At 42.7% G+C, this 17,727-nt stretch overlaps 1 protein-coding gene across 1 annotated transcript in view; it reads left to right on the top strand.

The window, feature by feature from the left end:
• shank1 (SH3 and multiple ankyrin repeat domains 1) overlaps positions 1-12,895 on the top strand; it is a 72,099-nt gene extending 59,204 nt beyond the window's left edge. Inside the window, exons 22-25 of the mRNA XM_053618602.1 lie at positions 209-329; positions 2,349-5,913; positions 9,993-10,904; positions 11,107-12,895. Coding sequence (XP_053474577.1) covers positions 209-329; positions 2,349-5,913; positions 9,993-10,904; positions 11,107-11,185 — 4,677 coding nt within the window. The 3' untranslated portion in view covers positions 11,186-12,895. The remainder of the gene's footprint in view (positions 1-208; positions 330-2,348; positions 5,914-9,992; positions 10,905-11,106) is intronic.
• Positions 12,896-17,727: the final 4,832 nt, after the last annotated feature.

The raw sequence follows: 17,727 nt of genomic DNA, 5'->3' as shown, positions 1-17,727 counted from the left end.
ATTTAAAAAAAGAAAAAAGAAAAAAAAAGTGTTGAATAGCTCGGAGCTACAGCGCCCTCTGGTGGCTGAAGGAATTGCTGGTCCACCGTAAGACTTGTATAATTAAACTTTTCAGATAAATTGTTTCAGAGTGAAAATAATAAATATGTTGTCTCTATATTGATTCTATCACTCCATTTCCTCCCACCCCTCCTTTTCTTTTCACCAGTCAAATTTTGACCAAACAGGGATGGGAATAACGTCTTCTGGGCCAGGGCACGGCTATGACCGTGGCCCGTTTGTGTCTGCCCACGCCCCCCAGCACGGTATGCTGCGACAGAAATCCATCGGTGAGGCTGTCCGTCTGTCTGTCTGCCTGTCTGTCTGCACAGCTGTGTTTTCTTCCTATGCCTGTGCTTCTAGAGTGCCAATGTAGCTTTGGGTTTGCAAAAATCCAGCCTGGTAAACACCAAACTCCTGAATCTTGCCAGCTTCCACTTTGTTTTGCTCCATGCGTTTTAGCCTGGTTCAGCCTATCTGATGATTCAAGAACAGACAAAGAAGCCATGTCACAAACCTTGCTATGCTAGGCTACATTTGTGGAGTGGAACACAGTGAACTCTCGTAAGATTCAGGATGGTTTTCACCAGGCTGCTGAAGCACGTCTTCCTCAGACGTCAGAAGAAAAAAAAACCTCTTGCTTTTTCGTTCTGCTGTAAAGCGCACGTCTGTAGCTTGTATCTCAGCAGCTATGCTAATGGGTTAAACCGGGTTTATTCAGGCCCTCCACTTTCCCCCCCCCATTCTTTTAAATCCTAATGAGCAACTCTTGTTCTTAGTGTTAATCATTTGACTGCCCATGTAAATACTTTAATATGTCTGTGTTGTAGCACACATAAACTCTAGACGTGACTAATTGACCATTTCACAACATAGATAATGTTATCATTCTGTACTGAGCAGGGTTGCCAACTTTCACAGCCCCTTTTTAACACCAAATCCTAAAAGAATTTCCTGCCAGAATGTTAGCTATTTTAGCACGGCAAACTGATTCATAAACAAGACTATCCTGTATTCTGTTTGCTTATAGCCAAGAATTATATATAAAGAACTGTTGTTGGATGCAAAATGGCATCAGAAGTAGTGTAATATTTACTAAACAGGTATTGGTCTTTTTAAAGTCTGAAATTACATTTAACATATTGAAGTCAGTCCCTCCAGGATTTCGCAAAATTTAGGAAACTCTGCAATATTCACAGGAGCTTGTAATTTTTCAAAATTACTGAAGATTTGGGCCAAGACACGTCATGTGACGTCATCAGAAAGCTCCATGTGACGTCATCACAAAGCACATTCAGCCAAAGCAACCTACGATTCCCGTACATCGAACTTGAGTGCAACTAAAAGGTCTCATTTACCAAAACAATTTCATGCAATTTTGCCAATTCGAGCAGTTTTCCGCAAAAAAAAAAAAACCCCTCCGCAAACTGCGTCGCAAATCTTGAAAAAACCCCGCAGCAAAATCAAGTTTTTTTTCACAAAAAAACTCTGCGAAATCCTGTATGGACTGTATGTAAAGTGTTTAAATAAGTATTTGATTGACTTTCACTAGAATGGATGCCTTTTAGGCTATTCTTATATTGTGTTTACACTACTGTAGATAAGCAGCAGACAACTGTTCATTTTTTGTAACCATCATCAAACAAGGAACTCAGGAGCTGTGAGGCAGCAACACTACCTGCCATGCTGCCCAGTTCCTTCCACGTGGTCGGTTCATAAGAAACTAAACCAGTCATGGCTTCTGAAAGTCTCACGCCAAACAATTCCTTGAAGGTCGGCAACCCTGGTGTTGATATTAAAAATTGTGAAGGACCTTCTGCTGAATCTGCACTGAATCTTAGGGCTTAATTCCAACCTTGATAAACACAGCATTGCTGACGTCACTCTGGTTTGTCCTGTTACAAATCAGCTTGCCAGTTTTTGTAACATGAGTATTGCAGCTAACACAGCTTCATACAGACATTGGAACTGATTTGCTGCTGTAAGGAGTACTAACCTCTCCCTGTCTATGCTGTACGACGGGCATAATATAGACTCTAACACTAATATTAAGCAGGCAGCTAACAGACAAGCAGACAAGCAGACAGACAGACAGACAGACAGACAAGTATTATGAGATGGATTTGGACCATGTTTCATTTTTATTGATTACACAACTTTCAATTAGTCAATTAATTATCTGTGAAATATCTTTTTTTTTTTTGTTTCATATCTATTTTATCTTCTAGGTCTCTGCCACATGTTAACCCTACATCATCTGTCATTCTTTTCACCCTCTTTTTTTCTCACATCTATATCTCATACTTCAGGGGTTCCTGAGGAGGAGAAGCAGTTCCTCCATCCTCCAGCCATGAAGTTTGCACGAAGCCTTTCAGTCCCTGGCCCAGATGACATTCCCCCTCCACCGACCACAGCGCCCCCTGATCCCCCTTTCTCCTCGGCACCTCCGATGGGCTGGAGAGGCAAGGCATCCCAGCAGCCTTCAGTATCGGTGTCACAGTCTACCTCCACCTCCACCCACTATCAGCTTTATTCCCAGTCATCTCACTACACTCATGGACCAAGGGACAGGTCCCCTGGACCACCCACAAGCTCTGCAGTTTCTGACCATGCAACTTCTTATTCTCATGCCCAAGCGATCCCCTCTGTCCCCAGCAGGACTGCTTCCAGGAAGGTTGTGGGTTACACAGGTGATTCCACAGGAGCTGGAGGAGCAGCAGGAGCAAGGTCAGCTGGTTTGAGAAGAGGCTACAGCAATGCAGTTCCACCCACTAGTGTGGCCACAGTGATCCCTCAGCAACAACAGACTGCTCAGAGCCAGCAGACAAGAGCGGAGCGCACAACAGCAGGGACAGCAGCTGTGGGCGGAGTACAGAAAGCGGGTGTCCGAAGAGGCAAGGGGCCACTGGTAAAGCAGTCAAAGGTAGAAGACCTACGTTCTGGCCAGAGCACACTAGGAAGTAAAGGTTCATTGGAAAAGAGCTCCATTCCTATCCCAACCATAATTGTCAAAGCCCCCTCCACCAGCAGCAGTGGACGCAGTAGCCAAGGAAGCAGTGTTGAGGCTGATGTGCCCCTTCCAGGAGAAAGTGAAAGCTCCACAGGCCCACCCATTGCACCCCCACCTGCCCCCACCATGCCCCCACCTGAGCCACCATCAGTACCTCCACCGCCACCACCCTCACTGCCACCACTCAGACCTCAGGAGAACCTGGATTTTACTAGCCAGTTTGGTGCTGCCATTGTGGGAGCAGCCCGCAGGGATCGTGAGCGTTTCCATGAAGCTCGACGGAAGAGTGCCTCCTTTTTTCTCTCTGCTGAGGAGGAGTTGGCAGGGAGTACTGGGGTAGCAGGAATAGGAAGGAGTCAGGCCTCCCAGCAGCAGCTGCAGCAGCAACTGAGCTCACAGCCTACACCTCGCCTGAGACCCTCCAAATCTATTGATGAGGGCATGTTCTCAGGCGACACATTCATTCAACATGCTCGCAGCATGCCGCCTGCCTTTGGTCTTCCTGAGTATTCCACATCTGCGCCTCTGGGGGACTATCAGCCTAAGTCTGTACCTGCTGACTTCTACCTGGGAGCCAGTCGTCAACAGCCACAACAGCAACAGCCTACCACCACCTTCATCCACCCACTGACAGGGAAAGTTCTAGACCCATCCTCTCCACTGGGCTTGGCTCTAGCTGCACGGGAGCGTGCCCTAAAGGATGATGGACGGATGCGCAGAGAAAGGGCTGGTGAACACCACTTCACCCGCCAACTCTCCAGCGTGGGGCCTTTTCCTTCATCCGCTGCCCCACCATCATCACTGCTCTCTCACTCATCCACTCCCTCTTCCTCCATGATCTCTTCTGCTGCTCAGTCCTCCAACTCTTCCTCATACCTCGTCACGTCCTCTTCACTAGCTGCCACCACCACCTCCACTCGGCCTCCATCACCCAGGATCCTTAGAGGAGCAGGGGGCGGTTGGACAGAGGAGACTGGGGAACGTGCTGAGAGAGAGTCTGCAGGAGCTGCACCATCCAGGGAAGGGCTGAGGGTCCGGTTCTCTGAGGACAAAACCGTCCACACACACCACTACCAGTCTCAGCACTACCAACCCACACAGAAGGAAAGAGAGAGAGAGCGGCAGAGGGAACGTTCCCGGGAACGAGAGAGGGAGAGAGAGATAGAAAGAGGTCAGAGCCAGCAGCAACAGCCATCCTCACAGCCCACCACTCAGCAACCCCGGAGACCATCCTTCTTGAGGATGGAGAGTGAGGCAGGAACGTACATCCTCTCACTCACCCCTCCATCTCCTCCACCTACTGCCATGACCACACGCACTTCAGCAGGACCAGGGACTGGGGGAGAGGGAGGCAGCAGCATGGGACTGATGGTTCTCCCTCCTCCAGCTCCATCAGTGGATGCAGATGATGAGTTTGTGTTTGCTGAACCTTTGCCACCTCCACTAGAATTTGCTAACAGCTTTGATCGTGCAAGTTATTCTGCTATAATCGCTAACAACCTTGCAACCCGGCAGCAACAACACCATCCAGCACCTCCACCTCCGCCCCCACCTCCACCTCCCCCAAAAGATGCCTTCATGACTGGCTTCCCTGCTCACACACCCCTGCCCTCTCCACAGGCTGGTGACTCCACCACCTCCAGTCTCACCTCCTATGACAGTGAAGTTGCTAATTTGACCCAGTCTGCCCCCTCTCCCTCTATTGCTTCTCCCAACCCTCCCCCACCTTCATCACCTTCCACCTTACAACCTTCTGGACCCCCTCCACCTCCCTCTGTGTCACCACCACCTCCTCCCTCTTCCTACCACAGACCTTTCAGCTTGTCTCAGACCCACCACCACTATAACAGCACCCCTGCAACCAGACGTGCCACTTCTCCCACACCACCGCTTATCACAATCCCAGCTCCCTCTGCCTATGGAGGACCTCCCGTTGCTTCTTCTACCCCTGCTACATCCGCTGCTTTGAGGGGGACTTCCAGCCTCTCCATGACCGCAACCTGTGCCACAGCAACCACCACCATAACTACAACTTCTGTTGCTGCTAGCACTGCGCCTGCTGTCAGCCTGCACACCCAGCGCATGGCAACTGTTTCCACAGTGGCCACAGGGAGTGGGAGTAGGCGACCCAGTGCTGAGCACCACCCACCACCCAGCTCAGCCATGGCCAAGAGTGGTGAGTCCCAGGAGACCGTAGTGGACTCTGGTATTGAGGAGCTGGACAGCCGCAGCAGCAGTGACCACCATCTGGACAGCATCCTGGCACTTAGCAGTGGGGGAGTCAGAGAAAGGATGGAGAGAGCAGCAGAAAGTGACAGGACAAGTGGAGCAGATTTCTTAGAGTCCTACATGAGCTACCTGGATGGACAGACTTTCGAAATGCACAACACTAAAGCAGCAAGCACTGCTTCCACATACCCCAAAATGCAACGGTACAGAGAGGGCAGTCGTGCATCAGAGCTCAGACGGCAGACCAGCACGGCTCCACCAGCCTACCACAGACGCCGTGGGGAGGAAGAGCCTGAGGAGGAGGAGCCAGAGGAGGGAGAGGAAGAGGATGTGGGCACTCGGGATGGTTACAGCATTAGGGAAGGACCAGGATTGTCTCGCTCCGCTGTCATGTACTTTGATCGGCCCCGAACCCCTGAGATGAAGTCCCTTTGGGGTGATGGGTCAACTGGCGCTACGCAGATAGTGACTGATAGCGGGGCTCAGTCTGATGGAACTTACCTGGAAGGGCGTAAACTGCACCCACCCATGTCCGGCATGAAAGCAAGCATCATCAGTGAACTGAACACCAAATTGCAACAAAGGAGCAAAGGAATGGAGAACTGGGGAGCACAGCGATCACTCAGCAGGCACAGGTGTGGGACAGCAGTGTCAGAATAACTGCATGTATTTGTGATGAGACTGGTAGATATGTGACTGCATGTGTCCATGTTTGACTCTGCCACTGGTATGTGTTATTTATTTACCTTTATTTTACCAGGAAGTCCCATTGAGACCAAAAATCTCTTTTACAAGAGAGACCTGGCCAAGGTAGCAGCCATACAAACTCATTATTTAATTAGTTTATATTATTTAAGGTCAGGAAATGCAAATCTGAAGATTTCCTTTATCTTAACATATGCAAGTAGAGTATAGTGAAATTATCTTCTTTGCATATCGTAGATTATTACAAAGCTGGGGTCAGTCCTGATCAGAGAGGGTCAATGGCTCTAGCTCAAGGGCCTAGTAGTAGTTCTTTGAGGTAGTTTGAGGACTCATGACCTTCTGATCAGCAGCCCAGAGAATGAACCACTGAACCAAAGCTGTGCTTCTGGTTTCTTTCATTTGGCAGCAGCTTAATAAGATCTCACTGAAGTGAAGAAAGTATTGCAAAGGCCTTTGACCTTATTTATTTCTTAGTAGTGAATTTTTAAAGTAATGAATAATAAAAGTAGTTGATATTGAAAAAGTAAATAATATAAAAAAGATTTCTATAAGATTTCTATATTATGAAGGGACACAGTACAGTATGTTATGCACGATAAATTCCTCCTGCTTGCATATATTGTAATGCAGCATTAAATGAAATGTATACACACACACACACACACACACACGTACAGTGTGTATATGTATATATATATATATATATATATATATATATATATATATATATATATATATATATATATGTATATGTATATGTATATATATGTAGTTTTGTTGGGAAGCACAAATATTGCATGTTGTCTGTGACTAACCACAAATCTAATGCCTAAGGCAGACAAAAAAAATCCTGGTTTGAAGAAAATGTTTGGAAAGGTTTTAACGTTTTCGCAGCTGACCAAAAAAGGTCCCCAGGATGTCCCCTAAATGGCCTCTATAAACATCCCCCGAACATCCATGTGTAGGATCCCCTTGACATCCTATGGACGTTCAAGGGGGACGTTCACAGGATATCCAGCGGTCATTTGGGACATTAGGGGACTTTCGCTGAAATTAACACATTCAGTAGTGTTATGATTTGATATCCTCTGACGACCTCGGAATGTCCGCCAGCGAACGTTATAAACTGGACCAAATGCGGAGCTAAGTGGACGTTCACAACGTCCGGGGTTTAGTTTAAACCCTAAATTTAAATGGGTGAATGGACATTTTATATGATCGGTTCAAAATGCTCTTATTGGAATATCAATCTCTAAACCTCCCAAACCCACTCTAATTAGTGGGTCACAATTACGTTGTGCATGTACAAAATCTGATGTATATTTACCTTTACGGTAATCATGGAATCATGCCGCAAATTTTCCATGTATCATAAATATAATCAATTAATCAAGGCATTTTTTTGGTCTTGCAAGGACACATATCCACATACCCACATTCGTCCAACAAAAAACTATGTAATGAAAAGTTTTTAAAGTAATTTTTGTTTTGCATGAACAGTTGGTCCTTGTGTATTTGCACCATCTTGCTTCCTGATTGGTCGCGTCTATGAGTGCATGTGACTGTGCTGGACCGTCATTGCTGAATTGGTCTACATTGTCTATGTAAACTCTGTCTGAATTTGTGTGTTTAAACTGTTCCCTCTTTTTTGTGATCTCTGCTTTAATCCTACTGTCCATGTCCATCTGTCTGTCCTTCCTCAGACACAGGTAACTGCACCACTGCTCTCTCTGTCTATATATACACAGTCCATCCAAAAGTATTGGAACGTCAAGGCCAATTCTTTTGTTGTTACTATACACTGAAGACATTTGGGTTTAAGATCAAAAGATGATAGATCTTTAGCTTTTTCTTCAAATAGAATTTCAGTTTTTGTTTCCTGATATTTAAATCTAGATGTGTTAAACAACTTAAAACATGGCACCTTTAGTGGCAGACCATCCAATTTTTAGTTGAGCAAAAGTACTGGAACAGATAGTCTTAAACTTAATCACACTTAATATTTGGTTGCATATCCCCTGTTTGCAAACACTGCATCAATTCCGCAACCCACTGACATCACCAAACTGTTGCATTCTTCTTTTGTGATGCTTTTCCAGACTAGTAGTGCAGCTTCTTTCAGTAGTTGTTTGTTTCGGGGGGGTTCTCCCTGCAGTCTCCTCTTCAGGAGGTGCTGAACTGGGTTAAGGTCTGGTGATTGACTTGGCCAGTCTAAAACCTTTCACTTTTTCCCCCGATTGGTAAGTTCTTGGTCATTGTCTTGCTGCATGATGAAGATCCTCCCAATTAGATTGGAAGCGTTTCTCGGTAAATTGGCAGACAAGATGTTTCTGTAGACTTTTGAATTCATTCTGCTGCTACCATCATAAGTTACATCATTAATAATGATTAGCGAGCCCATTCCAGAAGAGGCCATGCAAGCCCTTCAATGACACTACCACCACTGTGGTTGACAGATGAGCTCGTATGTTTTTCTTATGAGCAGATCCTTTCGTTCTCCGCACTTTGGGCTTTCAATCACTTTGGTTAAGGTTATTCTTGGTTCCAGAAATGTTGTGGCTCATCTCTGTATTTCTTTGCGAGTTCCAATCTGACCTTCAGATTCCAACTGCTCATGAGTGGTTTGCATCTTGTGGTGTGGCCTCTATATTTCTGCTCTCGAAGTCTTCTTCAAATGGTGGATTGTGATACCTTCACCCCTGCCCTGTGAAGGTTGTTGGTGATGTCACTGACTGTTGTTTTTGGATTTTTCTTTGCAGCTCTCAAAATGTTTCTGTCATCAACTGCTGTTGTTTTGCAATCTTCACAGGTGAAACCCAGCGCTCAAGCCAAGAGTAGACATTCTGAGCTATTAATTGTTTAAACAGCCAATCTAACAATCTACCAGAGTACACCTGGGCAATAAGAAACACCTGTCAGTCACATATTCCAATATTTTTGTCACTTAAAAATGGGTGTGTTCAAACAAAAGGTGCCATTTTCTAAGATAACACATCTAGATGGAAATATCTGGGGGGAAGGGGTGGGTTAATAAAAATATATATAAATATATATATGAAGACCACAATGAAAAAACGATCAGAGTCACAAAACTGTATTTTTGGAGTTGTGCATCTACGGCTGTTGATTGAGCATTGAAGAATGATCTCATAAATGTACTTGGATGATAGAAAGATCAGGGTCACAGAATTTTCCATTTAAAATAAAGCCATGCTATGGAAAAATGATCAAAGTCCAGTCACATGACCGAAATCAGCCAATAGGCTTTGAGTAATGGCGGACGCCCAGCTGAGTGAATTTCATTGTGAATTTCATTGTTAACAAATTTCTTCAACATATCTCATTAGTAATGGCTCTAATATTAATATAATAATAATATTAATAATTACTAATTAATTAATAGTAATAATAATATTCATTAATATTAATAAGTAATAATATTCAAGTTGAGATTGATGTATAATGTATATTCTGTGTGTTTTCAGAATTTAAGTGATGTTGATGATGCTCAGTTGAATAAATTAGTATAAGTTCATCACTGTATTACTATGAATAGCCAGGAAAGAAAGATCAGAGTCCGTGCAAGCATTTTTTCCTGCTTCGATTAACACAATGTAAACAATAATGGCTGATAACTTTCAGTGTCTTCATAAAGACTATGAACGGGTCTAGTGAACATATCATCAAGATTTTCTCTGTTCTCAACTATTATGACATAAGAAGGTTCTGAACTTATAAATTCTGAATTCAAGCACAATGTGACTCTGATCGTTTTATCATTGGTGCCTTCATATATATATATATATATATATATATATATATATATATATATATATATATATATATATTTCTGTATTCCTCCTTCTTAATCTTGATTATTCTTGTTCTCTTAGTCATTACCCATCTTTCTACATTTTTCCCTGTTTGTTTTGTTTCTCTCTCTTTTTCACGTCCTTGTTTCTTCTTCTCTCACTACCTCTTTGTTAATCTGTCCATTCCCCCCCCCCAGGTTCTCTGAAGATTCAACAGGTGCACTGAGCCCTCCATCGGTACGCTCGCCCTCTCCATCTCCTCTGGCTCAGCCTGCACTATCTCCGTCTCCTACAGCTTCCCCCCATCCTCCTCTCTACCCAAACTGGGCTCGATCATCTTCCCCGCAGCCCCCCGGTGCCCCTTCTCAACCCCCCTCCACTGCCCCTGGCACCACTGCCCGCTCCCATTCACCCGTCTCACCTTCAGCCTATGCACCCTACCCCACCTCCCCTAAGCACCGTCCGGTTTACCGGTCCAAAGCCCTCGAGTTCCAGTTCATCCCAAGCAGGGAGTCACGTAAGGCGGAGTCTCAGCGCCGACGAGCACCCAGTCCACTCATCTCACCCTCAGAGCGTCCCAAACTGGGTCCCCCAAGGCCTTCTTCCCTCCCTATCCTTCCCACTACACCACTTTACAGCAGCTTATATGACCTACGCGGTTCCATCACTCCTCCATCCCCCGCTAATCCCCTAGGTGACGCTTACTTCTCTCCATCCCCTCCTTTGTTTGCTCCTTCTGGAGCACCGCCACCACCTAATTCATCCCTGGTGGTCTCTCGCTCCCTTTCACCCACCCACTTCCTCTCTGGTTCATCCTCCCCACCACTCCACTCTATAGCTCCACCCACTTGCCTAAGTTACCCTCACTTGCCTCCTCCATCCCCTTCCAAGCCCTTTGCCTCCAAGCCGCTGCCCTACTGGACCAAGTATGACGTAGCTGATTGGCTGGCCTACCTGAACCTGGCTGAGCATAGGGAGCGCTTCCTGGACAACGAGATTGATGGCACGCATCTGCCTTCGCTCACCAAGGAGGACTTCCTGGACCTTGGTGTAACTCGTGTGGGCCATCGCATGAATATAGAGCGAGCGCTCAGGAGGGTGATGGACAGGTGAGAGGGAGAGAGAAGGGGTAAGGAGAGAGGAGTAGGAATGGGGTTAGTGCATGGGCAGAGATATCAACTGGATTTGGCCACTGCATGAACTGAAACATGGCATGGGGTAAGGAACAGGTCAGAGAAAGGAAAAAGCAAGGGCAAGACAGAGAAACACAGACATACTGCTTCTGTATAAAGGCTTTCCACTTTCCCTCAGGTTGTCCTCTAGCCCCTTCCCCATTTCTGCCCTCTCCCCACGAGATGGAAGAGCCAGGGATGAAGGTGCCCGGAGCTGAGAGGACAGACCAAAAGATAGAAAGACACTAAGGACAAACAAAGTGACAAAAGTCTGAGCAACTGTGGCTATCTGCGGCTGACAAACCTCTTTACAGACAGAAGCAACAAGGACATCACCGTTACCAGGGAATGTTGAGAGGAAAGAAGAGTAAGAGATGCAGGGATGGAAAATGGGGATACCAAGCTTATCCGGCAACAACCCACACAAACACACCTCACAGATCACTCTCAGATAAAGGCGCATTCTCACATGCTTACTTACTTACTTGCACTGAGCAATCAGAAACAGGAAGCCCGAAAAATATCGACATAAACACAATCTGAGCCAAATACTATGACAGAAACAATCAAACGTATTATCGCAGTTCTTGGTTTGTTGATTTATTTATATTTTTATTTACGACATAAGAGAGATACTGAGTCGTCCATTGAGGTCTTTCTCTGTTTTTGGTCGGTGTCACACGTGACTCTAAGCCTTACTCTCCCCTTTTCTGATTGGTTCTTGGTTGGGACTCCTTAATCAAAAAAAACAACACAGTGGTACAGTCATAGTGTAACAGAAAAGAACCTGACTGGTGGAAACCTAGGTGCTCAGAGCAGTGGCCAGTTTACTGCCTAATACCTAACTCAGAGAGTGTGTGTAGACCCAAGAATCCCTCTTCTATACGTGTGTGTGTGTGTGTGTGAATGAACTAAATAGTGTTCGAAGGTCGTTTTTACCTTTGGAGGAATTCGCCGAAGCTTGCTGATGTTGTATTTTGCTAGAACCTTCTCATGGCATAAATATATATATAAATATATATATATATATATTATACATTAACAGACTGGTCACTGTATTGCAAACCCGTAGCAAAAAACAAAAAAAACAAAAGAAAAAACAAAAAGACAAGTGCCCAGACCAACAGAATACAGATATACACATACCCAATGCAACATCAGGCTCACCTCCATAACTATGAACACACACCATTTATTCACAATACAAAAATGGGACACCTAATTATCTACATATGGACCAGAGGTGAATGACGTCAACAAAAAGAAAACCGTTTTTACGACACTCTCGACAAGTTGAAGTGACTGCTACACCAATCGACTGAACAGCGATCCAGAGGTTCACTGTCCATAAGGGAGGAGAGAGACGCCAAAATCTCTTTCCTAATCACAACTCCTTTTACAATAGCTCTCTTTATTAGGAGGCAAAGTGGGATGTGCATCCAGATGCCCTGAATTTGTGGCATTCGTGCTTATACCTGTTTTAATATGATGATTGTTCTTATAACAAAGACATTTTTAAACTTTAAAAGGGTCTGGAATACTAATGTTGTTATATAAAAGAAGAGAGATTTATTGTTATTTAGCGCAGTTCATTGCTCTCATGGTCCTTGCTGTTATCAGCTAAAGCTATGCCATTCTGCTCCCCTTTACTTGATGTGTCCAAATAAGAGGCGTGTCTGATTTTGCAAGGGGCGGGGCTTAAGTGAAACTTGATAACCTAAACCGTGAACTTGGATCATGTGGTATCACCGCTAGTTTTTATTTAATTTCATTTCTATATGATTTCTATAACTCAGTCTATTGCTTAGAAATGGCACGGATTTAGCTCCTGTTAGCAAGCTGGCAAACTTAACTACTGGTTTATTTACACAATAAATAGTTTACCAAACATACCTAAAATTAGTCACACCCTTGGATTGGCTGATTGGCTCTCCACACTTCCATGCTCTGGTTTCCAATGTGGAAACTTTACAGCTTTTTGTAGCAAGATATAATCTATCACTGGATTAAAAAAAAAAAGATTACGGATTATTCGAGAGTTTTGTGTAAAGCACTAAGTGCTGAAATAACCTTGCTTGTTTTTGGACGGTCAAATCGTCTTTTCTCGTGAAAGTAGGTAGTTCTCGGCCATGTTTACCGAAGAAACGTACCAGACTTTAGCTAGTTTGCGTTGTAGTCTCACGAAATACAACAAACATGGCCAAAATGTCCTACTTTGGCAGGAAGAGCAATTTGACTGACATGAGAACCTGTCAATCACAGGCCTTTCCCCACATCTCAGTGGCAGTGCTCTCACTGCTAAGTGTTTTAAACAAGGGAAGTTAATAATGTTCAAAATCGAGCGATTACTTGTTACGGAAAGCTCATTAACTATGCTTCCAAGTTGCGAAGTTAACTTATGCAAAAAACAAAAAAAAAATTGGAATATCGTATATAAAACATTTATAAATAAAGCACCGTTTCCATGAACAAAATCGCCAATTCCCGGAAAACTGGCACACCTCGCACGCCGCCATTTTTACTTTTTTGAGCCAATTATCCAATCACATGATTTGTTGAGGCAAAATCATGTGGCTTTTTGCGATCGAGAAATTAATTCAGTAACGTCAAGGGTTTCCATCTTGGTTTATGCGCGTGTCTTCATATCGAGCAAAATCTGCCTCGATTACGCACGCAAGTGTTTCATGCGTATTTTGGAGATTTAATTCGCATGTGGTGTTCCCATCCAGCGTTTTCTTTATGCGATATCCCAAAATTCGCATAAAAATATGTGGATGGAAACATAGCTATTGTGGCACACAAACTTTCATTTCTCCTGTTGAAAACCAGGACAAGGGACTTGTGGCCAGTTGAGTCTACAGTAATAGTTAGTATGATATCACATGCTCAAGTTTGCTATTACCTGATCAAAGTATACTTAAGCTCCGCCCTTGTCAGGACATGTCGTTTACCATGTGATCGAACCATATATGCAAATGTTGTGAGTGAAACCACTGTCCCTGACCATATTTCTTAAATGTAAGACATCTGTGTGCATGAGGTCTGGGGAAACAGTCATATCTGTCACATATCAGTGAAAAAAAGGGCTTTCCCATCCAGACCATCTCTTTCCAGAGTTACTCACTTTCATCAAAATTTACTAACACTTTTATTTTCCCTCAGACAGAATGAGAGATACAGATACAGAGATAGAGAGAGATGTTAACGTTAACGTTAAACAGACAGAAAGCTCTGTTCACTTTTTACACGTGTGATGACAGCAAGGACGATGAAGCGCACGATCGTCCTCAGTATGGTTTAAAGAGTTCTAAAGAATCTCTGTCTTCCAAATAACGTATAAAGACGAAGAGAAAAAATAAAAAGACGTTTGTTATTTACGCCCAGTGCTTTCTACACATCCTGTACGTCAGAAACACGTTTCTGTATTAAATACTGTTATAGCATCACGCATTTAGCATTGCTTAGCATGACAGAGTGACCGAGTAGAAGGCAATGTTTTATCAATTAACATCCAGGAGATGAAGGAGATCCCATCCTCAGTTCTTGCTTTGAGAAAAGGTAGATGGAAAAAGCTGGATTTCTTCTAGGCTTTTTTTTTTTTTTTTTAAAGGAAGCACAGAGGGACATGCTAGCATTCAAGGAGGAAATATTTCAATATATCAAACAATGAAACAGTGATTCAAACTTACACACAATTTGTACTTACATCAAATGTGAACGTTGATCATGTTAAGTCTTTCATTCATGCACTGGAACATTTGGTTTATTTAGCTAACAAGTAACAGAAGCCAGATTAGCCTCAGGTGAACGATCACAAAGCTTACATATAAACAGAATCAAAATGGCTGCCTTCGAGTCGCCTGCTACGTGATGGTGTACTTTTGGTAATGTTCGATAACTTGTCAGCTACATTAAGCTAGTTATCCTCCAGCGCAAAACTGAAGAACTGAAATTTGGAGACCAAGCACGACTCGTCTACTCGGCTTCGTTTTAGATAACGGGAAAATCGATTTATCCCCGAACTGTTTATTTATTTATTTATTTTTTGCACCAGGGTTAACCCTTAGTCGTTATTTATTTCGCATCCTAGAGGAATGTGATTGGGAACATGTTACATACACAACGCTATGCATTCGCTGTGGCAACTTGAAGCAGCTCCATACCGAGCCCATGATGCATTGCAAACATGGCCAAAGAATGGTCATGTGACCCAACCGATGCCATAGGTGAGCGGGGTGTGCAGAAAGCATTGTGGTTTGTTTTCTTTTTTGTTTGTTTTTGTTTCCTTTAAAAAAAAAGATATGGAAGAATATTAACTACGAAGAGATGAAAGATTATTTACAGAATATATAAATATATATGTATATGTGATATACATATACACATTCATATACACATATGAATTACAAATGTTTTAAGATATGAATAAAAAGTTATTAGAGTTATAATAAAGACGCAGGAATACCTTTGAGTGGTCTGGTGTTTGATGGTTTGTTGGGGGGAGGGGTTATATCCTACCTTTATTGGTGTAGTTATTTCAATTATACACCAATTTAATGAACCTTTTATGAAACTCAGTTACTAGGACTTGAAAAGCAAGCGGTTCTGAAACAGACCCATACATGAAGATATAAGACTAGCCATTAACTTAGCAAAATGGCGTCCAGGACAGAAGGGGAGTTAGTAAGTTTTGCTAACTGTAGTTAACAAGTAGTCTTTTAGAGCACAGTTATAGTTTAATAAAGTACAAAAATGAATCTTTTTTAATCTAAAGATGTAACATTGAGTGTTTCTGTAATGGTAATCAGTTCTGTTTTGTTTGGCTTTGACAGGAAGTGCCTTAAAACGTGCAGTGTTATTCAAAGTGTTGCCTTAGTAATTTCCACTGAAACAGGTGGTCAAGGTGGAACATGGAGTAGCTCCTCCGACTTTTTAAAGAGCTAATAGATTTTAGCTTACCTCACATTCCAGTCTAAGCCATACTTGACAGTTAGTACCATAGACATACAAAGATGCCACATTGGTTGCTTGGGCCCGTTGCTGTGATAGGTCCACATGTCCGCCATATTGATCCGGGAAAGACTGCCTATAAACAAATACACGTAAACGGGGGAGCTGTGGTTTTTCTGCATAAAAAGCACAATAACTTACATTTCAAACGATTTCAATGGTTTATGATTTATGTGGAGTTCAAAAAAGTTCTGTCTCCAGTTACATACAATCTTGATATTTAGACTTGGAAAATGATTCCTTGTCATCAGGAATTGTGAAAACTCACACTTGTTAAGCGTAGACTTGGTTTATTTTTCTTGGTTAATAAATGCTGAAATTTCTCTAAAGTAATATAATGTAATGTCCATGAAATGTGCATAAAGTTTTCTTCATTGTGGAAACAGATTTGGAAACAACCCCATCTTTAGCTTTTCTTCTGCTCCAGGTCAGGTTCTGTTAACAAAACTCGTTAATTTTTAAATACTGAAGAAAAAATATCCCAATAGTGCATGTTAAAGTAATAATTGACCATCGTTGTACGAAAATGGAACAAAATCAGCAAATACAAACCAAAAAGTGAGACACGGGCATCAGTCTGTTTTCTATATTTTATTAGCAATAGAAAAATACAGATTTACTCCAAAACAGACCGATACAAACATAATGATAATTATAAGATAATGTATGGATCCAGTAAAACAGTTATGTGATAATGAGCCACGATTTGATGAAGAGCTATTAAATGATTATGGCCTATTGATACACCTACTGTAAGATTCACAATATATCAGTCTCTCATCCAAATCCAGGAGCTGCTCATAAAAGTCGGTTTAGACAAAAACTGCAGTAGAGATGAAAATCTCGATTAAGGGCAATTTTAATTTAGAATATAAACTATAATATAAGAGGAGACTTATTACTGTTGGGCCAATATGGTGATGTCGACCTACGATCCACCAGCCAACGTAGATCTATGGTTAGTACCATGGACTTTTATAATGGTGGGGTGGGACACTAGATTTTCGACAGCACTTGATTGGACAGAAAATCTGATGAAAAGCTGAAGTGCAAAAGGTCATTAAAATTGTTGATCCCTAGAAAGAAGGGTAGAGACTAATTTAATTCATACATCTAAATGTTTGTTAAGCTCACTAGCTTAGAACCATAATACCAACATTCATCCGTAAAACATCCGTTTCGATTTCGTGGAGACTTTAAACGGGGGGGGGGGGGGGGGGGGGAGTTCTCAGCTGGCAGCCATTTTGAAAGTCAGGACTGCAGCAATGAGCCACTCAAATAATCCTTTATTTAAAAACACCTCATGGACAATAACTCAACTAAACCATAAACTACAGCATAACATACAGAAAATGTTTGGGGCACACTGCAAAAGGGAATTTAGTCCAGCATAATGTAGTCATATGAAGTGATCCTTAAGGATTTTAAATGTATTTATATTTGATAAACTTCCTTTTAAGCATTTAAACTTGGCATTTTTAAGTTAGTTTGTAACTACACAATCCTCTAAAAACAGGAAAATGTTATAGACTCAAATACTTTGCTTTCTAGGGTGCATTTTATTTTCATACTGAAAATAAAATCAATTTTTTCATACTGAAAATAAAATCGGCTACATCTCCAAGTAAAATGTGAATTGATCATAAAATCAGATCAGTTCGTCCTGGTAGCCAGGATAACGGGTAAATATTAGTAAGTGGTAATTGTGGAGGGAATGATACATACTGCCCCCTATTGACCACTTACAGTA

Source organism: Ictalurus furcatus, chromosome 2 (genome assembly GCF_023375685.1).
Source record: "Ictalurus furcatus strain D&B chromosome 2, Billie_1.0, whole genome shotgun sequence".
NCBI classification, from domain to species: Eukaryota; Metazoa; Chordata; class Actinopteri; order Siluriformes; family Ictaluridae; genus Ictalurus; species Ictalurus furcatus.
The sequence above is the reverse complement of the archived record's forward strand: the minus strand, read 5'-3'. Positions and strand labels throughout refer to the sequence as shown.